Below are 17,347 nucleotides of genomic sequence, written 5' to 3' on the forward strand. Positions count from 1 at the left end.
TGGATTAAGTATAAATGTACCCACAAAGTGCATATCTAAATGACTGTTTAAAACATAAAGCCAATTATTTTAAATACTTGCTTCCACTGCACATTATCAACAGTAAAAAACCTGTGTTCCTGCAGCTGCTGCTGTTGCTCCAGCTGATTTACACTGAACAAGCAATTTTTGCACTGCCCATCATCTTCTGTGTTCATGATCAGCCCTTGGCAGACCTCCCAGGGCCATGCATCTCAGCATGTATCTGTAGGTTTGCTCACTTGCAAGAGAAATGCAGATGATGTGAAGGAACTGTTAGAAAATGCAGCAGAAACAACAATAACAACCTGATCAATCTCCAGAACACTGCAGATGTATGCAGGTGCTGCAAGATCTGGATTAAGGCTCTGTGCTCTTCCCTGCAACTATCCCATGCTGGAAGGCATGCACCACGCCCTCTGAGCCAGGCAGGGCTGCCATGTTATGCACAGCCTGATGCAGGTTGAATTCTTCCAGAATATGTCCTTCTGGGTAGGTATGTACAGCAGACCTGAACGGGATTTCTGAGGGTCATTTCAAACATCATGTCTTATGCCTAACTTCCCACCAGAGAGCTTAAAATAGACCATGTGCTGGATCAGCAGAACCCTCAACACCCTCCAGGACACTGATTAGCAAGAAGCTTTTCCTGTATTACTGCCTCACTTCTGGGTGACTCCAGGATTTCAGTCACTGACGGCTTCAGTTGCTGTCATGAGGCATGTAGCAATAGAAGGGGTGAAGCACACGAAGTTGCCTACGTGGAGTGCTGTGTCAGACAGCCCTTCTGCGTGCAGCTGAAGAACTCTGTGCTGTTCTTCCCATCACAGTGAACTTGTGTGCTTAAAATTTTAGGCAGAATGGAAAGCAAAACCTATACATGCTATTGAATCACTTCAAAGGCCAGTGATGAGTGCATGGAGTGCAGGAAGAGCAGGGAATGCCTCGGGCGGGGGATGTGCCTGACCCACGCTGCTTCTCACCTGGAGGCTGAAGCCGTTCTGAGGCCGAAGCCGTTCTGAGGCCTCGCATACACCCACCCATCCAACAGCACTGACTGGGGCTGCTTCCCAGCAGCTGGCTTTGATCTGTGTCTGGGAAGGACTTTTGTCCTCATGCTTCAGGGAGTGTGGCCGGTAAGGGAAAGAGCACTCCCTGAAAACTTCTTGTTCCTCCTGTTGATGTATGCAACCTCAGCACACACATACGTGCCCAGAAACCACTGCTGCTCTTATTACCCTTATTATAGAGAATATCTGTTTTGATCACAGTTACTCAGTCATGATTCAACTTCAAACAGCTTTGAGAGACCACAACAACCCCTGCCGTATTTTGGAACAGCTGTCAGTACTGTTGTCAGTCAGGAGCTCAGTTCTGTGAGGACTCCTCAGGCTGGGGTACTGCTTTCTGACCAAGTACCCAGTGAGTGCCACTGACAGGAGCCTCAGTGCTGCGGGACACGTCTCAGTCCCAGGCTGAGGCCACGGGACGAGCAGCTTTACGCTCAGGACTGTCGGAATCCACAAGCCTTGCCAAGAGACTGCGAGAAAAGGCCTTCCACGGAGAAAGCAGTAAAACTGTCAGTAACTCCACTCGAAAGTTGGAAAGTGTCGACACTTCCCCGTCCCGCCCCAAGCCTTAACAACAGCCACACAACGCAAGCCGCTCCCGCGTTGGAGGAGCGAGCTGGGACGCCCTGCCCTGGCCCCCCCGGCCCGGCAGGAAGAGGAGGGACTGGCCGCGCGGCTCGGCAGCGTCTCTGCTCCGCGCCGCCACCGGTCGCCCCCCGCCCGCAGCGGCACCGTGCGCCATGTCCCAGCCAGGCTCGGGGCCCCCCGGCCCCGCCGCGGTAAGGTGGGCAGGGAGCGGCGCGAATGCGGGGCGAGGCGGGCGGGGGGCACGGCGACTGCACTGATGGACCCCGACGCCCCTCATTCCCCTTCCCCCCTCCCCCGCCAACCATGACCCCTCCGCCCGGTCCGCGGACCCGCCGGCACCGCCCTACTGCGGGGCTCGGTGGCGGCTGGGGCGCGGCCGTGGCCGCTCCCGCGGCGGGTGCCGCCCCCGGAGGGAGGTGGCCGCTGGGGCGCGGCCCGTACGTCTATGTGCCGTGCCGCGCCGTGCCGTGCGGAGCAGCGAGCAGCGCCATGGCTTTCGCGCGCTGGTGGTATGCCATGGTAAATGCGGGGGGGCGGCTGCGGCCTGCGGAGGGCTCCGCACAGCGGCTGCGAGTGGGGCCGCCCGTGTGTGGCACGAATGAGCGGGGAGGTGGGAGTGACGGGCGGCAGATAAGCGCTGTTCACGTGCTTGTGTTGTTGTGCGTCAGGTCCTGTGAAAACCTGTGGCGTTTTCTGGATGTAGCTCCGAAATTCTGCTGTGAACTTTGTCTAAGCAATGCTGGAACGTGGGTTCGTTCGTGCTGATGGTTGTTTTTGTGATGCTCTGAATAATGCGAGCTCTCGAAGCGACTAAATTATGCCATTCGATCAAAACTCAGCCATTAAGTGATTTGCAGCATAAGGCAGAGCTTGTGTGGGTTTGTTTCTGCTTTGGGTAAAAATCCTGCAGTGTGCCTTTTTTTGGAAACGTGTGCTTAGCTGCAGGTAGGTCACGGAGCTGCCAGGAATAATTTTGTCTAGCTGAACAGTCTCTGAGCAAACCTCATCTCTCATGGCTCTCTGTGGTTCAGCTCAGCTTCGTCAGTGCTCATTAGACTGACAGGACCTGTAATTGCTTACAAGTCATCTGAATTATTAGTCATAGCAGGAAGCAGTTGGTCTTTCAGAGGAGTGGTGAGAAGGAGCCTGCCCTCTCTTAAAGTTTTAGAGAAACTATATACAGTGAAAGGTGTCTTTCAGAGAAAACATCTATTTAACATATTTCCTGAATAATGGTTGAGGTAAATAGGATCCCCCTAATTTCTAATTGCACTTTTCCATTGCTCAGAGTAGCTTGGATGTTGGATTAGTGATGTTTCTGAGTGTTACTTGTTATAATAAGTCAGTGATATGGCATGATGATGATACCACAGAATCAGAAATAGGAAAGTGTGAGAACTGATGCATTAACTATTGATGGCTCTGTAGTCCTGGACTACTGAATCCAGGATAGGAAAAGATACAAAGACCACCTCGTTTCCTACATTCACGGAGGGAAACCACATCTCTTGAGTTCTGTTGGAAAGCAGTCTGTGTAGTTACTGGTCTTTGTGGGAGACCAGTGTCCTCTATGTTCATGTAAACATCTGTCACTTACTGGGGTGCTTTCTTCCTGGAGGGCATCATGGTCTAATAAATGGGGGAGTGCAGCAGGCGAAAAGGAAGAGAGGAACAGATATGAGAGATTCAATGGTTGTTCTATTAGGTGTTGGTTTGGTTGTTTGTTTTTTTTTCCTAGGAGATGTGTGCAAAGCATACTGATCTTACAGCCCTTTGCATAATGTGCAAGGGCTGTAAGAAGAATCTGGCTTTCACCTATGCTTTCTGTACACTTCCTTGATGCATCTTTCATCTGGCAGTTCTGTGAGCAGCATCAAATATCTCTGTCTATTTCCCAGTTTCAACTGAAAAGTGATGGTCAGATTCCTGTCAGCATAGAATAATTGTGTTCAGCAGCAGCAATGCAGAGTTAGTTGAGTTCAGCTGAGAGTGTTGCAGGCAGACTTCCCATCTTACCCAGTTACTGACAGAGGTCATTGCTGACCTCTGAGATGCTGTGCAGTGTCTTTGAACTGAGGGCTTACTGGTGCTAATGGAACTCCTGATGTTTAGGAAGAATGTCTTGGAGCAGGACCTTTAGCTGATGTCTGATTTCTATAAATGTAAGCTGAGGATGCAGTTGTACATTCTGTTATTAATATTTTGCACAGCATTTGAATGTGAAGGTAAATGTGCTGAGGCAGTAGTGTCAAGATTTTTTTCTGCATGCAGAATAAGACAAAGATCTCAAGTTAAACTTTGTTGTTGATGATACTTCTTTGTTGTTTTTTCTTTTTTTTTTTTTCGGATTTGTCATTGTAAGTGGTTTTGCTTGCTTTGTCCTTAGTGAAGCATATTTGGAGCCAATTTATTTTTCCAACAACTACAGAAAAGTGTTGCAAATAAGTTACATTTTAAGTTTAACTAAAAGTGTATGCTGGCCCTTTTTGTGACAGAGTTGGAGCTGCTTCTGCCATCAGTACGTGTATGTTGTTACCACATACATAAATTTCTTTGACATTGTTAGAAAAGTGAGCAAGAAAAAGGATGCCCAAAGCAAAAGCAGCCTCTTTCACCCACGTGGATATAAACCATGGTTGGTATATACCAAGGCATGCATACCATCCCAGGAAAGCTTAACTGAGTTTCTTGCTAAGCAAGTTGATTAATTTATTTAAACTACAAGTCTCAGTGCTTGGAAATGCAAAGCAAAAGGGAGCTGATGGAGGTCATTTTGAAAATAGGATCCCTTCTCATATCTTAAACATAAGCTTTTCATGGAACCAGTGTGATCTTTGTGGAAGGTGTATTAGAAAGTTGTGCTTTCCTCCTCAGTTTACCTCCTCAGGGTGGCAGACTTTCAAGTGAGATAATGCCTTTGTAGACTGTTTTATTATCTGAGGCCAGAGAGCATCAGTGCTTAATGTGTATGCAGTATGTGACTCCAAGTGACTGGATAAAAATCACTTTGGTGGGGACTTACGTGCTTGTTCCAAGTGTCATTTGAATTTTAAATTGGAGTCTCATTATTGTAGATGCTGTCTGACACAGCTTTCTAGTGGGAAGGCTTCAGGTGCCTAATCTCTGCCTGACTTGAGTTTAGGTGTGGCAGAGCTGGAGTACTTGGCCTCCCTAGGGTGCTTCAGGGTTGAGCAGTTGATCTTCTTGAGGGATGGTTGAGGGAATGCTGCCAACCCGTTTGTCCTGCCTTTCCTCTGACTCCCAGGCTCTCTCTGGGAACCTCAGATTACTGTACCTGACAGCCCGGTCTAGAGGTAGAAAAAGAGGCTTGACACTTCGGTTGGGATGCTCTTCACTTCAGCCCCCTGCTGGGACATAGTCCTGGGACTGAGAACTCTCTTGAGGTTATGATCCTGTCTGCTGTGTGTTTCCTTGGAAGGAAAGATGTGGACATAGGTAAGAAGGGTAGTGCCTGGTTTGGCACTGACAGAAGTCTGGTGTACACAGTAGGATCTGTGTAGGATTCCTGCTTTTTGTGACTTGCAAAGGAAAAAGAGAATCATTCTGGACTTCAGTTGGTGTTGCCGCCCAAATCTGAGAGAGCGTACCAATGAGATTGACAACATACATGCAGTATCAGGAAGATGTGCTTGCTTTGTTAACCCACTTCCATTATGATAATTAATATTCTCTTGGGAAGCCAATAAAGCCTTTCATTCTATGCAGTATGCATTTGCAGTTCTCCATAAGCTATCTGTGTTGATAACAGTAAGAGATGCAGCTGGATTCATGGTAGCACTCAGCTTTTTGAGTTTTGTGCTGCAAAAAAGATGGCAAGGTGTGTGAGGAGCGGCTGAGGTCCCTGGGTGTGCTCAGCACAGGGCAGAGGAGCTGAGGAGAGCCCTCAAGGCGGCTGCAGCTCCTCCCAGGGAGCGGAGGGCAGCGCTGAGCCCTGCTGTGCGTGCCAGCGACAGGACCGAGGGAACGGCATGGAGCTGCGTCAGGGGAGGGCAGCTGGGGGTCAGGGAAAGGGGCTGCACCAGAGGGCGGTGGGCACGGAACGGGATGCACAGGGAGGTGGGCACGGCCCCAGTGCTGGAGTTCAAGGAGTGTTTGGACACTGCTCTCAGATGTAGGGTTTGGGTTTGGATGGTCTTGTGTGAAGTTAAGATTAGGACTTGATCCTTGTGGGTCTTTTCCACTGTGATCCTATAATGAGAATGTCTATGTAGGATTGGAGTCTAGTCTGCATAAAATAGTTTTGCTGAACAGCAGCCATAGAAGTTGTTTAAAACAACCTATGAAGTTTTTGTCCTCTACTACCATAGTGGAAATGGATAAGAGACATGACTTTTTTATTTTTATTTTTGTTCTGTTTGTTCGTTCAGCTATCGTGTCCCCAGCCTGTCTGTTGCTGTGCTTGAGCACATTCCAGCTGAAGATGGGCTAGTGATACATGGCTCATTACTTTCTAGTTGTAGCCATGCAAAGAAAATGCTATAGGAACTCATTACTTAAGTGATTTAGCAAACTTCTCCTACTGCTTAGTCTGCAAAACAGAAAGGAATGGTTGGTTCTAAACTCAACCCTTCTCTTTACTCAGCAACACCAAACAGTTTTGAATCATTCTCTGGTGTCTGAGTTGCCCTGGGATACTAACTGAGATATTAGATAATGACTTTATTATGTCGCTTTTTGTTATTCATGTGGAAACTTACTTGCTTTTAGCATCTCTTTTTTTTCTTTTTTTTTTTTTCTTTTTTTTTTCTTTTTTTTTTAATTCTAAGGTTAAACAGTGTGCTGTTGGAAAAGATTTTTTTGAGGGACCATACTCTCTGTTATCAGAAGTGCAAAATAAAGCCAGTGTTGAATACAGTGCACTTGCAGAATATTCTGTATGTTGCTACACATGAAGAACAAGTAGAACTAATGGCACACTGGGTTAGGTGGAAGGAAGTTTAATGTCTTGGATGGGATGACACAAGAGTTTTGAAGAGGAATTGTATTTTTAATGTGTGCCTGTGCTTGAACCATGACAGAGTTTATGTTTTCTGTAAACAGCAAAATTCTAGAAGTCAGAATAGCAGATTTCTTCCACATAAGGAGGATTGGACATCATGAGCATTGGAATGGTTATGAAGAAAGTTTATATGTTGGAGAGCATGGTCATGGTTGGACATGTAGTGTTGATCTGTTAGAGCTGGTTTGTTTCTACAGGAGTCTGTGGAACTGACAGCGAGTATCAGAGTGCCATGCTAATCAAGACTAAGTAATAACATGAATATCTTATAACAGAATGTCTCACAACAATAGTGTTAAATGTAGTACTATTGAAATCATTATTTTCTGACTGTAATCTGTTGAAGTCGTCCAGAAGGACAATGCAGTCTGGTCATGAATGGTGAGCCCTATGGGTCAGTGTTAGCACTGGTGTTTTTCAACATCTTTTTCAAAAAGTTAGTGGGACTGAGTATATCCTCAGCAAGTTTGCTGATGATACCAAGCTGAGTTGATAGAATAGAAGGAAGGGATGACATCCAAAGGGACTTGGACAATCTTGAAAAGTGATTCTACATGATGAGGTTCAACAAGGGTAAGTGTAAGGTGTTGCACATGGTTTGGGGCAATCCCATACAGACTGGGAGAAGAACTCCTTGAGAGCAGCCCTACTGAGGACTTGGGGTTTCTGGTAGACAAAGAACTGGGCATGATCCAGCACTGTGCGTTTGCAGCTTGGAAGGCCAACAGTATAATGGGTTGAATTAAAAGAGGAGCGGGCAGCAGGGCAAAGGAGGTGATTATCTCTCTCTGCTCTGCCCTCATGAGGCCATACTTGCATTGATGCATCCAGACTTTGGGGCCTCAGCAGAAGTTTTTTGAGCTGTTGGAACAGATTCAGAGAAGGCCACGAAGATCATCAGAGGGATGGAGTACAGAACGCTCTGAGAAGTCACTGTGGCATCCCAGTGCTTAAAGGGAGCTTATAAACAGCAAGGGTACAGACTTTTTACATGGTGTGATAATGACAGGATAAGGGGAAAAGGTTTTAAAGTAGAAGAGGGGAGATTTAGATTAGCTATTAGGAGAGAATTCTTGGTGAGGCACTGGCCCAGGCTTTCCAGAGGAGCCGTAGATGCCCTATGTCTACAGGCATTCAAAACCATGTTGGATGGGGACCTGGGCATCCTGATCTAGTGGATAGCAACTCTGCCCACAGCAGAAGTGTTGGAAGTATTTGATCTTTAAGGTCCCTTCCAACCCAAGTCATTCTGTGATTTAGAAATTTTGTCCATTCATGAGAAGGGAGATGTACTGTTCTATTGTCTTGTATTGTGGAGAGTGATAGGTGCATTATACATGCATTAAGATACTTGAGACTTTCTCAGCATGGAAGGTACAATTCAAGATCTTAATATTTACACATCTCTTTTCTTTACTTATAGCAGGGCGACAAGAAGACAAGTGGAACTTCTTCCAAATCAGGAGAGAAAGAAGCAACGGAGGTAAATTCAATAATGCAAATATATTAACAAGAAAAACTCAGTAATTAATTACCTCTGATACAAATTTTTGTCTTTTGATTGCAAACTGGTAATTTTCAGATAAAACTGATTACGTTTTTTGCAATAAATTACAATTTATTGCAGGTGTGTGCAGTTTTTTCATAAGCTGCAGAGCCACCTGATGTTTTCTTTCTTCTGCTTTCAGAAGTTCTTCCATTTAGTATCAGTAGAAATTATCTCAGTGAATTTGTGTGCTCTGCAGTGCAGGTACATTTTGATACACATCTGATGGTACTGGCTTTTTGATTGTTGGGAAGCGGGGATAAAGTGGAGTGTTCTGTCATGCTTCCTTTCTTGCTTGTACTCTGGATTTTCTTCCAAATGGGAATATTCAGGCATAGATTTTTCACATCTGAGCCACATCTTGGCACATTTGCATATGTGTGGTCAGTGCTGTATTTTCAATAAATATTACTTTTTGAAGATACGGCTTTGTCAGGAATGAAGCTTTCCTGATCAAGAGGTCATACTGGGCTGTAATGTTGAGTATACAGCAGGCGGTTTTATAGTCTGATCATAAAGGCTGTTGATGACAGTCAGAAACTGTATGGGTTGCAGGCTGTGTTCGGAACAGTACTTTGTACTTCTCCCAGGAGGCCTGAATTCTGTTAGTCACACAGAGATATGTTGTGTGCTGTGGTGAGTCACTCTTGTGCCGCAGAAGAAAGTGTTGTCTGAGCCAGGATGCAAGTGCCAGTAGTGATCATTCATTCCTCTCAGCTGATGCAAAATGGGAGCAATACTTTTCCAAGGAATGTTAGCAGCAGATTTACAAAGAGAAGAATTTACAGAAGCATCCACTACTTGTCTACTTGTTGCCTTCAAATATCAGTTATTTGTGTAAGGGAAGCTGGAAGTAGGAACATCTGATACTTCATTCTTAACAGAAGCTATTTGGAAAAAGAACTTTGGGTAAGCTATAGTGCTTTTAACTGCTGTGTCTATCAAGAGCAGTTACCATTTTATTACTGTCTTCAGAGTAGATGATTAGCGCAGTTACCAATCTTTCCTGACCAAATACCAGAAGAGGGGTGCCTATGCTGGGTACATGATCCTTTTATCTCAAGACAGTGTAGTTTTCTTCAGCAGTGGTTTTGTACCTTCATAGTTTTATATTAGATTTTTTTGATTGATTGTTGTTGCTTTTAACATGGAAATGCTTACCGTTTTGTGGGACTGATGGAAGTTGAAGTCCGTAGTTTGGATGGTGGAGTTACTGTTCCAAACTGGCAACAGAAGGCTGTTAATAAGTTTATTTTCCAGATGCTTTTGCTTTTACAAAAAGCTTCTGATATACACCTCTCTTTCTTCTAGAATGCTAGCTTGAGGCTGTTTGTTTTCTGAAAACAAAACCAAGGTGTAGTCTTAATATGTTGTGCCCATTTTTCTTTAACCCTGGTTCTTCATAGCAGCCAATGATAGTTACTTGGAAGCACTTAGGGTGCACTAAATCTTAATGCTGTTTCATCTAGCACAACAGAGAAATATTTTGTAATGATTTGATAAGTCTGTGAGATCCTGCTCTACAGGGCCATATTCCTCTTGTAAGGGTTAATCTCCTTTGCTTCATTAATCTTTGTGTTGTATTAAGGAAAAGACACCTTCACACTGAGATCCTGTTTGCCTCATTTCAGCAGTGCTACTCAGACTTCAAGGCAGACTGGGTGATCTGCTTGCCCCAGGAGTGGTCAGCTTTAGGTTAGAACATGCATCATCTGTTACTGTAATGATGACCAATGAATATGTACAAGATACTGCACAGCTACAAATAAGTGGTTTGCTAGAAGGGAGGCAGCTGGAAAATTGATGTGTTAAAATGTGTAAGTGAAAGGAGATACAGGCAACTCTTTATCCACATGATCCAAAGATAGCATGTGCATGTGTTACAGTTGTATTGAGCAGCACTCACAGACAGGTTTACTGGTCATATGCCTTATCTCTTTGTGTCTTGCATTTCAGAACCTTAAAATTGCTAAATTCACATTTTGAAGAAGATCAGACACTGAGAATCTTAAGTTGGCCTTGAAATGTTTTCATTGCTTGTGGATGTGTGTGTGGTAGAAAATAGCATAAAATAAATGATCATTGTTGGAGTTGATGGTTGCCCATGTGTTTTAATCTGTTTTATGCATTTGCAGCTGGGGTGTACCTGCCATGCTGCAGGACATGCTGCCGTTTTCCCATATCCATGCCTCTAGTTCCTCACTCTATGAAAACTTGAGATGTTATGGTCCTGAGTCAACATGTTTGCAAGATACCATTGCAAAATGTGAGAAATAGCAAATATCTTTTCTTCTCCTTTCCTCCCAGTTTTCTAAGTCTTTTGGCAGCTTTTATGTGCAGTTTTAGTATGTGAGAGACAACTCACATAGTTTTTTTTTTACCTTTCATCTTAACATCATTTTCAAGCTTTTGTGCATCCTTTCAGCAGTTTCAGGTCACTTTGGAATTTGTGTACAATCAAGGAGTTACTGCTAATGAATATTTTGGATGCTAGATAAATAATTTTAAGGGGGGAGAGGAAAACTCACTGCATAGTGAATGATAGTTTATAAAACATCTTGAAATTAAAGAAATTAAAGAAAAATAGATTAATCTATGAGTCTGTGAGAAAGAGCATCAGCGTACATCTGAGCTATTTTTACATGGCTGGTTTTGCTGTCTTTTGTATCTACTGTTATTGTTCGAGAGAGGGAAATTGGTTGCCCGAATCTTTGCCTGGTCTCAGAAAGGTAGATACAGTGTTACAGTGAATTGCCTTGTCACAGTCATGTTCTTTTTCTGTGTTCGATAATGCCACTTCAGTGCGATGCTCCTGGAGACGAAGGACTAGCAAAAGAATGCAACTCCTCATTTGGGAATCTCAGCTGAACTGATCCAAGCACAAATCTTGATCCTGCCCTAATCTCCTGTGAAGCATTCCAGAGTGTTAGGCAGTCTGATAAAATCTGCTGGGTTCAGAGTGAAACTTTTTTTACAGTATTGAGCTTTTCTTTTAATTGTGCTTTGATGTGAGACCCAATAAGCAATTTTGAAGTCTATGCATTAAATACAGCAATGCTTGTAGAAGGAACAGAGGTGCTGGTTTAAAATTCAGATGGGCATGATTCAGATTAGTTAACTTTTGAAAAAATCAGTTCTAGTATATTTAAAGGTACATAAGTATGACATTGTCCATTGCAGGCTGCAGTGTACTTTAGTACATATTCGTATGTGTAATTCCTGGTTTTGATGCAAACGCTACTGTTGTGTCTGACAGGTTTTTGAAATATGCCTTCTCTGTTTTGAAGTAGCTCATGCTGTTGTTACTAACTGCACAAAATCTGGAAAAAGCTGTTATCTTTCCATTGAGTGAAATAGAGCGAAATATCAAGGGGAGCTTCTGTGTCAGTCTAACTATGTAGTTATTGCGTTGCTGGTGTCTGAATGTGAAAACGAGGACCTCATGATCTTTAAGGTCTTTTCCAACCTGAACAATTCTGTGATTCTATAATTCTATAAAAGGAAGACAGAGTAATATGTTTGAGGAATTTAGTGCTCCAGATTAGGACAAAGATGTATTTTAACAGAGATGGTATGAAATAAGATCCATGTGAATACGTACTGCCAATTCAAGTCACGCTTTCAAGCAGTGTAGGCAGAATATGTGCCACTTCCTTAGCTTATTATTCTTTACTAAACAGGAAATGTTCCTTATTTTGAAAGCATGATGGCAATAACTGGCTTTAAAACACTATTGTTCTTTCCTGTAACAATAGGATTTGACATTTAAAAATCCTGATGCTGGATTTCTTATCCAAAACAAACATTAGAGTTAGTTGCAGTCCAGGAGCATTATTCTGAGTAATGACACTATGACTGGTAAAAATGTGGGAGGATGCTTGTTATTGATTCAAATTTTGGAGGATCATGAGTAACTTTGATGAGAGCATTTGTAAAATTTCTTCCTGCTTTAATAACAAGTTACTTATTTTAAACTATGTTGTTGTTTGTTTGTTTGTTTGTTTTCCTAAGCCTAATGCTTCTTGGAATGCCAAATACAGTGCTTTCAAGTCCCTGGAATGCAACTTTGCTTTAACAGTACACTAGCTTTCTGATAATAGTTTTATTCTTTGTAATGGGAAAACACAGTCAGTCAATATGGTGATGAAAATCATTGGAACGTTTGAGGAGTTTAGGCTTTCACGCATTGCACTTGAAAAAGAACAGTCAGTATAGAAAGATCAGTGTGCTGGTTTAAAAAAAAGTTATGTGCTGTTACAGATGCACTCATATTTTTATTCTAATTTGAAAAGTCACACTGTAGATACGGCTTTTATATTCATTAAATCTTTAATAAGAGGAAAAAGATCACTCTGCAGGATGGTCTGGCTCTGTCTGTGGATCCCAGAGGGAACCTAGCAGATTGACACAATCCAGCGCTGTCTGTCAGGGGACATAGGGTGGCATTAGGGAAGTAATGTATTGCGTGGATCAGTCCTTTGTAGAAGGAGTGATACTGGGCAGTAGGGTAATGATTTGTTTGCCCGTTTTTCTTTGCTGCTTTTCTTTCTTTGCTGAGATATAATTATATCAGGTAAGTTTTGATATTCATTGGGAATTGTTATGATTCAAGACTCTGTCTACTCAAGGAAGAAATTTGTTGATCATGTGATTGTTGAATCCAAGATTGAAAACTGTAGGTTGATACACTGCTTGGAGTTGTTAAAAGCATTTCCTGAACAGAGATTGAGTGTTCTTTCTTCATGTGATGACTTTTTTTTCATAAAAGGAAACTGCACTGTAGTTGTTTTTAGAGCAAAACTATAATGAAAAAATGAAATCGTGTAGCCCATCCTGAACGTGTAATCAGTATTTCTAGATACCAGTATTGCTGCAGTTCTTCAGTGGGAAGGTCTACATATCAGAGTGATAGACATTATATCTCCCCTCTATTAAACATGAAACAATTAAGATTCTATTTTGAAACAGTGTTTTGGCTTTTTATTTTGAAGTAACTTCTAATATTGAAGAGTAGACTATGAATATCCTTAAGACACAGTTTTAATTCCTTCACACACAATTCTGTACGGGCCACTGATTCACACAGTCACAAAATCATAGGGTTTGGAAATGATCTCTATGGATCATTAAGCCCAACTTCCCTGCAGAAGCAGGTTCTCTATGGTAGATTGCACAGGAAGGTGTCCAGACAGGTTTTGAATGTTTCCAGAGAAGACTCCACAGTCACTGTGGGCATCTTGTTCAGTGCTGTGTCACCTTCAAAGTAAAAAAGCCTTTTCTCATGTTTATATGGAACTTCCTGTGTTCTGTTTGCGCCCAGTGACCCTTGTCCTGTCACTGAGCACCCCTGACAAGAGTCCGGCACCATGCACTTTGCTCCTGACCATTAGGTAATTATAAGCATTGAAAAGATATCCCTCGGTCTTCTCCAGGCTGCTAAATACTTCCATGTCTTTCAGCTATTTTCACATGGAAGATACTCCAAGCCTTTAAACATCTTTGTGGCCCTCTGCTGGACTTTCTGAAGAAGTTCCTTGTCTTAATCTGGAGAGCCCAGAACTGGACGCAGTACTCCAGATGTGGCCTCACCAGGGCAGAGCAGAGGAGAATGATTGCCTCCCTCAACCTACTGGCCATGCTGTTTTGAATGTTCCCCAGGATGCCATTGGCCTTCCGTGCCATGAGGGTGCACTGCTGGCTCATAGCCAACTTGTTGCCCACAGGGACACTGAGATCCTTCTCCTCAGAGCTCCTTTCCAGGATGACAGTTCATAAGCCAACCTTTTGGCTTTATGTAAAATGTCTTCTGACATACCGGATGGTGATGAGGCAGGGCAAGGGGCCATGCATGGTCTATGCAGTTCTGTGGTTATTCCTCCAGCTAGAAATTAGGACTGTGTGCAGTACTACAGGGTACATTTTTGTGTGGAGGGAGATGATGGGATGTGGGAATCTATATGCAGACTACAAAATTGCAAAAAACGGAGAGACAGTTATTGCTTTTATAAAAGTAAAGTTGTTCATTTTGTGTTTTGGTTTTTATATGATTGTTATTTTATATTGTTATTGTAAATTATTGATTGTCCAGTCTTGGAAAAAAATGTGCAAATGAAACATCTTGACTGGACCTTCCTGCTGAAGTTTGGTACTTATTGTCCAAACTGAAGTCTACTTTTATGCAATATATCTCTGTCACTTGTTTCATCCCTCCTCTTCCCCTGGAGTGGAATGAGGGAAGGGGACAGGAAGAAAGGACTTGTAGGAGCCTTGTCTGTCAAAAGAAGAATTGCCAAGATGTGAAGGCTCCATGTGAGCCCGGAGGATGGCCTGAAGTTAGGTCTCCTCCGGGTGATGATAAACTTGCATGATCTTCGCATCCCTGAAGTGTTTGAGGTTTCTGGAAATTAGGTCAATTTGCTGGACTCTTCCTGCTGCCCAATTGCAGCAATTAAGAGGCTGACAGTCCCCGCCCTGCCCTCTTCCTCAGGACTCAGTGAAGAAGAGATGAAAGATCGTAGGGAGGGACGAGGGAGTGGGATGGGAATGATGGGCTTGTAGGAGTCTTGGCTGTCAAAAGGAAAATTACCAGGAATTGGAGGCTCTATGTAAGCCTGCAGGATGGCCCTGAACTGGGGTTCTCCCCTCTAATGGTAAAATTACAGGACGGGAGGATCAGTGCCAACACTAAGGTAGCCGTTTGGATGGAGGTGGATGGATCCTGGTGCCCCTGCAACGGTGCAGGGCATGATCTCTTCCTGGCCAGCCTGACAGTGTAGGGTGGTGACTGGTGTGCCCTGATGGAGGGAGATACACTTCCATCAGTTTGTCCTCCCGAGGTGGATCCACCTCTGTGGGATGTCTGTCACTGTCTGGTGGGTCCACCTCCATGGACTTGATGTCATCGTCCCTTTCCATCAGCCACCTCTTCTTGAAAGGTGGCTGATCCATCCTCAGTCCAAGGGAAAGCTTCCTGTGTACTTCCTGGGGAGACCAGGTGCCACTGGCTGCTGTGACTCAGCGACTGGGGTTCTGGACATGGGGTCCCTGTGTTTATAGGGATGGCTATGGCAATAGGATTCTGAGTGTTCCATGGTGACCAAAACATGGCAGTTGGGAGTTGGGGCCTATGGCTCTTGCTCTGAGGTGGTTGAAAGAGTGTACCAAGCGGGCCAGGCAAGGGGGTTCTCAGCCACCCTGCAGCTGCCTACTGTGGAGCCATCTTGGTGCCAGCAAGTTGCAGAGAGGGGCAAAGTGTACTGACACCCTACAGAGAGCCGTAGGAGATGCAATCATAAAAAACTGTTGAGTTTTGAGTGTTGCATCAGCTGTTCTTTCTTATTCCTCATCCCTACCCCTGGAACTTGAGAAGTGGCATCTCTTCTGCCCTGACCTCAAAAGAGAAGAATGGTGAGGAGAGTGCCCACTACATGGTATGTGTGAGAAAAGTCAGATTTCATCTTCCATGCTCCCAGTAGGCAGCTGTAGCCAACACTCACACCGTCCCTGAACCTTCTCAAAGCCTACTACAGATTCCTCATGCTGCCCTGGGATGCCATGTGTCTTGGGCCCTCCCCAGCCTGAGGCCCATGGGATGAGTCCATAGGTTGAAATATGAAATGTAAAAATGATGAATCCTGCTGCTCATTTTGAATTTGCATATCCAGGTCAAGAAGAAGCCTCAGAAATGACCTACTGTTTTAGGTCGCTCGTCTAAGCTAAACAGTCCCATCCTTTCTACATACAGGAGATGCTCCAGGACCATAAGCATCTTTGTGGCCCTCTGCTGAACTCTCTGTAGAAGTTCTCTGTCTTTCTTGAGTCTAGATCTAGACATAGTACTCCAATGTGGTTTTACTGGGAACAGAGTGGCAGAATCACCTCCCTCAACCTGTTGGCCAGCACACACTGCTGGCTCATTGCACTGCTGTCCACCAGGACGCCCAGGTTCTTCTCTGCAGAGATCCCTTCCAGCTGATCAGCCCTCCCAGCCTGTACTGAATGCATGCAGTTATTCCTCCATCACATTCCTCTTTGCCTAACTCTCCAGGCTGCCCAGGTGTTGCTGAATGGCAGCAGAGCCTTTTGGTTGTCAGCCACTCCTTCCAGCTTTATATCATCAGCAAACTTGCTGAGGTGCACTCTCTATCCCATCATCAGGTCATTGATGAAGATGTTGAAGGAGACCAGAAACAGAGATGTTTGGTTCAGTTACTTCACCACTTCTTCCTTATACTGTTTAATTGATAAACATAGATTAATTGTTGGAACAAGAATTTATTTCACTTGAAATACAGATTTCTTACTATTTCTAGTCCAGACTATATAGGTGGGTGGTTCCAGTCTGTGGGTGCTGCTGAAGACAGACAGTGCCAGTGTGCATGAATCTCAGACAAATGCTTTGCTTTTCTGCTAGCTGAACCTGCAAACAGGAAGGTGGCAGCAACATTTCTCTGCCTGGGTAGAGAGATGATGTCCCTGGGCACTGTGCTGGGCTCCAACACGCAGCCAGAACTGTACTGAGTGGTACAGGTCTGCAGAAGACTCCAGTGGCCGTGCAGGAGGTGTCCTAGTTTGGAGTGGCTGGAGGAGGTGGCCATGTTCTTAAACTCTTTCAAGGGGGGAAATCACCATTGCTTTTCTTTTTTTGTGACACACTATGAAGTCTTGCTTGTGTGTCGTTGCTTTCAGTAGTAATCATGGACACTTTGATGTGGCTGTCTTATTTGTTTCGGTCTGTATTGCTAGGCTAGATTTTTGTGATGTTACTCTTTGGTAAATAGTCACGAAAGTCCTCTTCCTGAGGCTCTGACTGGATGTTAGTAGTTGAATGTTCAGCATTATTTATGGAGATGGTTTCCTAGTTTTGGAGCTGAACTGCAGTGAGAATGTGACATGGAAACAACCTTAAACAGAAGATTATGACTGCTATTCTGTTGCAGGAGATATTGTACAATCCTTTGAAATCTGGTGTTTGTGAGTTTGAATGCAGGTTTCCTGTTAAGATATCTGAGCCATCATCATTCTACTGACTTCTCTGCTGTAGAGAGTAATTGAAGTGTAAACACTTCATCTTGTAGATCTTGAGCTTCCATTTGTCAGAGAAAG

At 44.0% G+C, this 17,347-nt stretch overlaps 1 protein-coding gene across 6 annotated transcripts in view; it reads left to right on the forward strand.

The window, feature by feature from the left end:
- Positions 1–1,732: 1,732 nt before the first annotated feature.
- The window catches only part of CAST (calpastatin), a 61,803-nt gene continuing 46,188 nt past the window's right edge, over positions 1,733–17,347 (forward strand). For 4 of the 6 annotated variants that reach the window (XM_048930789.1, XM_048930792.1, XM_048930790.1 and 1 more), the window contains exons 1-2: positions 1,733–1,867; positions 8,120–8,179. In XM_048930789.1, coding sequence (XP_048786746.1) covers positions 1,829–1,867; positions 8,120–8,179 — 99 coding nt within the window. In that variant the 5' untranslated portion in view covers positions 1,733–1,828. Of the gene's footprint in view, positions 1,868–2,098; positions 2,196–8,119; positions 8,180–17,347 lie in introns of those variants that run through there. The other 2 variants (XM_048930791.1, XM_048930794.1) reach the window with 1 other exon arrangement.

The sequence above is a fragment of the Lagopus muta genome, chromosome Z (genome assembly GCF_023343835.1).
Source record: "Lagopus muta isolate bLagMut1 chromosome Z, bLagMut1 primary, whole genome shotgun sequence".
Lineage (NCBI taxonomy): Eukaryota > Metazoa > Chordata > Aves > Galliformes > Phasianidae > Lagopus > Lagopus muta.